We start from the raw sequence: 7,768 nt of genomic DNA, 5'->3' as shown, positions 1-7,768 counted from the left end.
TCGTGCACCCTCATGTCATCCGTGTGTGGAACATAAAAGAAGATAGTTTGAAAAATGTTTCTTTTTTAAAAAATGGAAACCATAATGGCTTGGCTACGAACATGAGGGTGAGTACATTATGACAGAATATTTCTTCTTCTTTTTTTGTTGAACTATTCCTTTAAATCATAACATTAACATCAAATCCCAATAGTAACATTAGCCTCTGTCTTGCCTAGATTATTTGCATATGGTTACGCTTTTCTAAACTGTGTTGTGTTGCTGGACACACTCATGTCACCAACAATCAATGTTGCAGGAAATTGCCAACCCCCATTGAGAGAGAATGACTTCCGGTCGCTTTGCCACTGCAAAAGGGTGTCAGTGTGAACGTCCATTTACTCTGTATGGGTTCCAAGTCCTTTCCCTTTAAACAACAAATCGACAGTGAGAAAGAGAGAGAGAGAGAGAAAGGGTGACCGTCAAGAAACATGTCTATATTAGGTAATGAATAGCCAACTCACAAAGTGAAATGCACTATACCTTGTTTTATTTTGAAGCTGCCCAAGAACAAGTAAGCCACTGTCAAAGAGATTTGACATGGAACTTTTCCAAGATATGGAGAAAAATGTCCCTCAAGCAATCCTGGCTATAACAGTTCTAGTGGTTTTTTTTAAGACCTATTAAAAAATAACTAATAATAATTATTATAATTATTATTATTATAGTTATTTTTTTAATTTTAGAAAGTTTCTGTTAATATAAAAAATATATATAGTAAAAAAAATAGTAATTTTATATAGTCTATAATAATTTTATAATATCAACAAAAACAACAATAATAAACTATAATAACGGCAATAATTATTTTATCAATTTTGTCAAGTATTTGTGTAAGGAGGTTTGAGCTAATTATTATTATTATTATTATAGAGTTTAAGTGTTTATAACACTTTATAATAACTTTTATTAATAAATAATTAACAAACATTATAATGCTTAACAGATCATTATTTAATGTAAATTAAAATACTTACAAATGTCCTAATGCATTTTTACATTTACAAATGCAAAAAAGGTGTTAAGCTACAAGTGAACTGGATGTTCAAGAGAAAACTGAACAATAAAAGAGTGACTGGTCTTACTTTATATTAGGTGTCTTTACTATGTACTTACAACATAATAATACAAATAATAATAATATTTGTTAGGTACAATGTATTTATTGTGTTATGTTATATTGCAAAACACCCTTGCTGCTATTGAGGTGTGATACGGGTATGGGTAAGGTTGGTGTAAGGGTTGGTTAAGGGGTCAACATACATGGGTCAGTTTGATTACTATAAGAGAACACGCGTCGGACTGTTTGTATTACATTGTTTTGATAAATGAACTATTATTTTATTTTTGAAACACAAGTTGTTGTTTTTTTTTTCCTGTTGATGTATGATTCAAGGAATATCCTCTATTATAGTATACTAAGTGTTGAAGCAATAAAAACTTGGGTAACACTTTATTTTGAAGGTCCCTTTTGAACATTCTGTTGACTCAAAGTAACTTTGCAACTACATGTCAACTAACTCTCATTAGAGTATTAGTAGACTGTCTGCTTTATCTGCTAACACTTTATTGTGATGCTCCTCCAACATACATTCTACTGACTATAAGTAACTTTGCAACTACATGTCAACTTATTATAACCCTAACCCTACCAGTCTATTAATACTCTACTATCACTCTAATGAGAGTTAGTAAACATGTATGTGCAACGTTACTTGTTGTGGTCAACAGAACATGTTAAAGGGACCATCAAAATAAAGTGAAACCAAAATGTGTTTTGCACCAAAATTACCATTATGGGTAACACTTTATAATAAGTTTAATTAATAAATAACATTAAACTATGCTTAACAGATCATTAGTGAATATATATTCACATAGCTAGAAATATGAGTATGCTAGTAAAAATATAAATGTTTACGAACGTATTACTGTAAACATAATGATTAACAGATCATTGTTTAAATTGAAATGCTTACAAATGTCATAATCTTTCAATTCATACAATCATGCACTTTTTAAAAATCTACAAATGATTTTGACAGATGGTTTAATGATTAAAGCTTAAATTAATAAATTGTTAACAAAATGCTTAACAGACATTTTACAAATGTTGAATTTTAAGCACTTTACACTTATACACTTATTCATGTTATTCAACTCATAACCACAGTCTGGTAATACATTCTTCGTTTGTTGTTTTTACGAACCATTTATTTGTTCATGTTTTTGCAGTACCCAATCTTGAACCTATTCATTATTTCATTTAGTACCTTGGACAGTCATCTCAATTGCAAAAGAGTGCCTCAAATGACCTGGATTCACCCTTACACATCTATACAATTCATTTATTATTATTATTATTTTTTTTTTTTTTTTTTGCAGTTTTCGATCTAAAGTTGAAACTATTCATTATTTGTAAATGTTTATAAATGTATACTTATCATTTACTACCTTTATGTGCATTGGACTTTTAAATATACTGTAACAATGCTTGTGTAAAGGGTGGTTAGTTGAGTTTAGATAAATAAATGCTTGCAACAGTCATAAGAAGAATGCTTGAGCTGTTGTGTTAGTTATCAGAAATGAGTGCCAAAGCATTACTGCAATCTGACTTGGCCCTCTGACTCAAACCTTTACACAGCACCCTGTCTGCTTCTAATCAAAACCGGAGAGTGCTTTTCCCAGCTAAGACACTAATACACACACAGAGAGAGGCGTGGAAAGAGTGTGTGTGTGTGTGTGTGTGTGTGTGTGTGTGTGTGTGTGTGTGTGTGTGTGTGTGTCTGTGTGAGAATGTCTGTGAGAGAAAAGAGAATGTGGCATGCCGATTTTATAGGAAGAATTAAATGTTATGAACAGCACGGAAATAGGGAGGGGGGAAAGAAAAGGAGAGAGAGAGAGAGAGATAGAGAGAGAGAGAGAGAGAGAGAGAGAGAGAGAGAGAGAGAGAGAGAGAGAGAGAGAGAGAGAGAGAGAGAGAGAGAGAGAGAGAGAGAGAGAGAGAGAGAGAGAGAGAGAGAGAGAGAGAGAGAGAGAGAGAGAGAGAAAAGTAAGAAAAGTATACAACTGTCAGTTTCCAGAAGAACTGCACATAGAGAGGATATGAAGAGGCTTGTTTCTAAAAAAAGAATTTGAGAAAGCAAGAGATGGAGGAGGAGAGAGGGAAAGAGAAACAGTGACTTGAGACTGTCAAAAACAAAAAGAACATGTCGTCAAGATGACAACATGCTCTCCACTTTTCAAGCTCCACGTGTCTCTGTTTTCTTCTCCTCCTCCTTGTGTCTACCAGGGAGAAAAGGTTTCAACAGGAACTGACCAATATCAGTGATCGCCCCAGACGTCTGGGGAGAGATTGGTCAAAGCGAAAGATTCCTCCTCCCTCTTGTGGAGTTCTTGCATCATCTTTCCAAACCGCTTCATTGAAGGAATAACGCAAATTGGTTGCAGAACCAATTAGGGACTCTTATTGCAGAGGAGCGTTGCTGTTCTGACAGCTGAACATTTGATATATCAACAGAACTGAAGTACTAGTCTAGAGGCTTCAAACAAAATTCATATCTATATCACCTTGGAGAATTATTTAATACAATGTATTTCTTCTGTATTTCTCTTTAGACCTCTTCAAAGCAGGAATTGTTTGGACCATAGAGAAGCTGTTGACCCCTGGAGACACATGACCTTGACGTCCTGGCTGGCTTGAGAACAGAGCTAGCTGTGTCAGAGGGTGAGCTCACCACACGACGGGGAGAGTGGGTAACTGACCGCTCCATCGCCACAGACGAACGGTACCAACACGGGGTGACACACTCACAAGGCCAGAGGAAAAGGAGGACAAGAGAAGAATCGTTCAGGTAATACTTAGACTGTCCATCTGCTTATCAGTCTCTTTAAAAATATCCACTGCGCTGGCTTACTGTCACGTTTTTGTTGTTTATATACAAATTAGGATATTCAGTTATTCCAGCAGGGACTACCGACTAATACTGAGACTTAGACATTACCAAAAATGGACAAAGTAAGTTCAGGATGTCAGTGACGTGAGCAACTAAGGATTATCTTTCTTTATGAAGATAACTGTCTTTATCGAAAATTAATAATTCACGAAAGCGCTTGGCAAAGGAAACCGAGCTCTGTCAGGCTGGACTTCGTGACCAGATGTTCCACAGAGGGAGTAACTTCTAGCCAGATGTGAGAGGAATGTCCTGGTTAGGACCTTCTCTGAACGCTCGCCGCTAACTGCTGACTTCACATAAACGTCATGAAGATCTATCAGACCTAAGGGACTACAAGAGCTTCTGACATTTCACCATGCTGTGTGGTTTTCCCCCAACGGTCTTTTATTACTCCACTTCTTTCCATCTTGAGACTTTCCTTCTGGTCTAATTTTAAAAAGAAGTCAGTCATTGATGGCTAATCACTGAAGAATGACTTGTGCAAAATGTAGAGAAGTATTACTGTACTTTTAAGTGGGTGGAGGGTCTGCTGAAATGCTTGGCTGACTCAACACTTGGCGCAAGGGTAAATGTGATTTGTCTATTTTTTTTCTTCACGATTTATGCAGACGTTTTTGAAATCTTTTAAATATTATATATATATATATATATATATATATATATATATATATATATATATATATATATATATATATATATATATATAATAAATATATCTCATCTCTGTAAGTATCCAAAATAAGTCAAAAGCTGTGAACACTTCAATGTTGGTCAGTGTACACTTAATTGTTAAAAAAATAAATCTATAGTATTTATAATGTTCACAAGGTTTGTGGCATTAAGTTGTTAATGCGCTTTTCAGTGTAACATAGAACAGACTTTTCTGACTAAACAAGTTTAAGAGCACTTGAGATTCAATGTAAATAGCATTCATTACACGTGGCATTTTCATTTCTCTCACATATAAAGATTGTGTCATTACTTGTAAGTGTTTGACAATGAAGTAAGAAATGCTCTCTTTCTCTGCAGAAGGACCTGTATCTGGTTTTGTGCTTTCCGTGGGTTGTAATAATAAGGCTCTATGGGCTAGCAGAGGGATCTGGCCATGCCTGTTGCCGTTCATAAAAGAAGCTGGGAGGATCATGTGATCCCACGCACAGGATTACAGTACAGCTATGATGACCTAGACTTGGTCTGCTGCCATGTGCGGTACAGGCGTGGCAGGTGTGCCTCGATGCCCGAGTGTGGTCATCGCCAGCCTTGGACTTTATCCTGCCCTGAAAATGGTAGTGGAGATGGAATGAAAAGGATGGAGAAGATAGTACAGAAGTTTCAGGGTGGATCTCAACCTAACTGCGATGGTGCAAAGGGCCGAACATTGATGCCTGGCGATACTGTCAACGAGACAGCACGGCACAAGAGTGACCAAGATAGTAGGCTACCTTCAGACAACTTGGCAGATCAAGATGAATTGCAGTGTTCTGCTTCGGGAAATTTGCAAGCTCACAATGGAGATCCAGATAATAAGGAACTAAACAAGGATAAAGTATCTTCTCCCCATAGCCTGACACATTCTGTGCCTACTACCACAGTATTGGCTCAAACAGAGGGAACGAACGATTTATCATCTGAGTTAAAGGACAGTATCTCCTTAAACAATTCTTTCAAAGTTGACTGTTCTGAGCTGACTTCTACCAAAAGTGGAACTTCTGTAGAAAATATAGAATCATTAGTGAAGGTCACTGTGAGTAGTCAGATGTTACTTGAGCACATGAGTGTCACAAGCGGAATTACAGACATAACTAATAAACCTCCCACCTCTGACTCACAACAGAAATCTGCTGACCAACACATTATTGTGGAAGGACATTGTTGTGAAATGTCTGAACAGACGATTTTAACATCTGGCAAAGTTGAATGCTCATGCACAGATGAAACTATGATCCCAAACTTTTTATCATCGTCAACTTCTCAAGAAACTCATCACATTCCAGAAGCTAGCTTAGATGCTAATAAAGCAAGTATAGTGTGCAAACATCACATAGTGACTCAAAGTCTACAAGACAATGCAAATCAGGGTGATGGCATTTTTAAATGTCCTGATCATGTGGTGTTAAAGGATGGAAGTTTTAAAACACCTGCTTGTGAAACTTTTCAACTGGAACCATCTGGGAAAACTGACACAATGGAGACATGGCATGATTGTTCCTCAAAACTCCAGACCATCCATGAGGGGTCCTTTCCTGAATCTGGAGATGATGCTTCTGCTCAGATATCGGCAGAGATGCCAGAACATTTAACATGTACAGACTCAAACACCAATAACTGTGAGAATTTGACAAACTCAGAGGATCAAAACTCAAGGCTAAAGGAGACAACTAGAGGAGATCCTCAACCTGAGGGACTCTATGAGGAACTTCAGAGATATCAAAATACAAATACAGCCAAGGAACCTGAGATTGACCCAAAAGCTGAAAGTTCCCTTGTCAAGCTTCGTACAAGCAAGGTAAGATGTTTTACATATATTTTGCTGTTTTTTTTTTTTTTTTGAGTTAACAATAATTGACAGGTATGATTTTGTTTGTACTGAAATAGTCAACCTCCTTAATCATGTAAATTTTATGACAGGTTTCAATAACTTTCCATTCAGTTTTATTTTTACTCAAGGGAAATAAAAAGATGAAAAAATGGGATGGGCCCATGGGATTGTTCCCATTATGTGCCATGCTTTTAAGGTCAGTCAGTCAGTATGGGAAATTCTGTGGGAATTTCCACAAAAAATGTCTGTTACAAAGCAATTAAGCATCCAAATAAACTGAAATCGGATTTCATGCATCACAAGATTTCAATTAGATTCGCATTAAACACTGTATTGACTGTTTCTTTTTTTTTTTTCTTTTTGGGTATTTTTGCAAGTTTTTATTATAGAGACCATAGAGAGCAGACCAGAAGTTATGGGGTGGAAGACAGCGGGAATGGGATCAGGCTTGTTTCAAACCTGCATCTCTCACGTGAGCACCGCAGCTCATACTGTAGTGTACTGTAGTTTGTTTTTGTTCGTTTTTCAAAACCCCAAACTCCAAAAAGTATGAAACTTTGGAGGGAAATTCATCCAACCAATTTGTGTTACCAACATGATTGGTAACACAAATTATGTACTGTAGTTTGTTGAAGAGATGTGTGCCATTACTTTTCTAAGCTACTGTATATCAGACTTACGTTTTTCACCTGAATCTCACCTGGCGTATCACCTGGGGGAATTTGTGTAGACTTACAGTGAAAAAGTAGGAACTCAAGTCATATCTATTCACGCAAATGCAATGGGCACTTTTGACTTCAGTCAGTAAGCAACCACCTGTATCCATTCAGAATGGTCAGCAACTATCAACCACTCAGAACACCTTATCAACCACATAGCAATGCCGTGGCAACCACTCAGAACATATTACCATAGTGTTAGATAAGTTTGCACATACAGAGGGCTGCAACGACAATGTTCAGTTGCACTTCCATTCAAAAGATTGAGGTTGTTAAGATCTTTTAATGTTTTTACATCAAGGCTGCATTTGTTAGATCAAAAAAACAGCAAAAACAGTAATATTGTTAAATGGAAATAAAATTTAAAATAACTGTTTTCTATTTGAAAATATATATAAATGTAAATTATTCTTGAGATGGCAAAGCTGTTTTGTTTAGCAGCCATTACTCATCAATGTCACTTGATCCTTCAGACATCTTTCAATTTGGTGCTCAAGAAGCATTTTTTTTTATTG

General features: G+C 36.3%; 1 protein-coding gene across 1 annotated transcript in view; it reads left to right on the top strand.

Annotated features, from left to right (window-relative positions):
* Window positions 1–3,657: 3,657 nt before the first annotated feature.
* Window positions 3,658–7,768, top strand: part of dlc1 (DLC1 Rho GTPase activating protein) — a 132,173-nt gene continuing 128,062 nt past the window's right edge. Inside the window, exons 1-2 of the mRNA XM_056236203.1 lie at window positions 3,658–3,893; window positions 5,025–6,501. Coding sequence (XP_056092178.1) covers window positions 5,101–6,501 — 1,401 coding nt within the window. The 5' untranslated portion in view covers window positions 3,658–3,893; window positions 5,025–5,100. The remainder of the gene's footprint in view (window positions 3,894–5,024; window positions 6,502–7,768) is intronic.

Source organism: Rhinichthys klamathensis, unplaced genomic scaffold (assembly GCF_029890125.1).
Source record: "Rhinichthys klamathensis goyatoka isolate OS25496 unplaced genomic scaffold, OSU_Roscu_1.1 h1tg000440l_1, whole genome shotgun sequence".
In the NCBI taxonomy this organism is placed as follows: domain Eukaryota; kingdom Metazoa; phylum Chordata; class Actinopteri; order Cypriniformes; family Leuciscidae; genus Rhinichthys; species Rhinichthys klamathensis.
The sequence above is the reverse complement of the archived record's forward strand: the minus strand, read 5'-3'. Positions and strand labels throughout refer to the sequence as shown.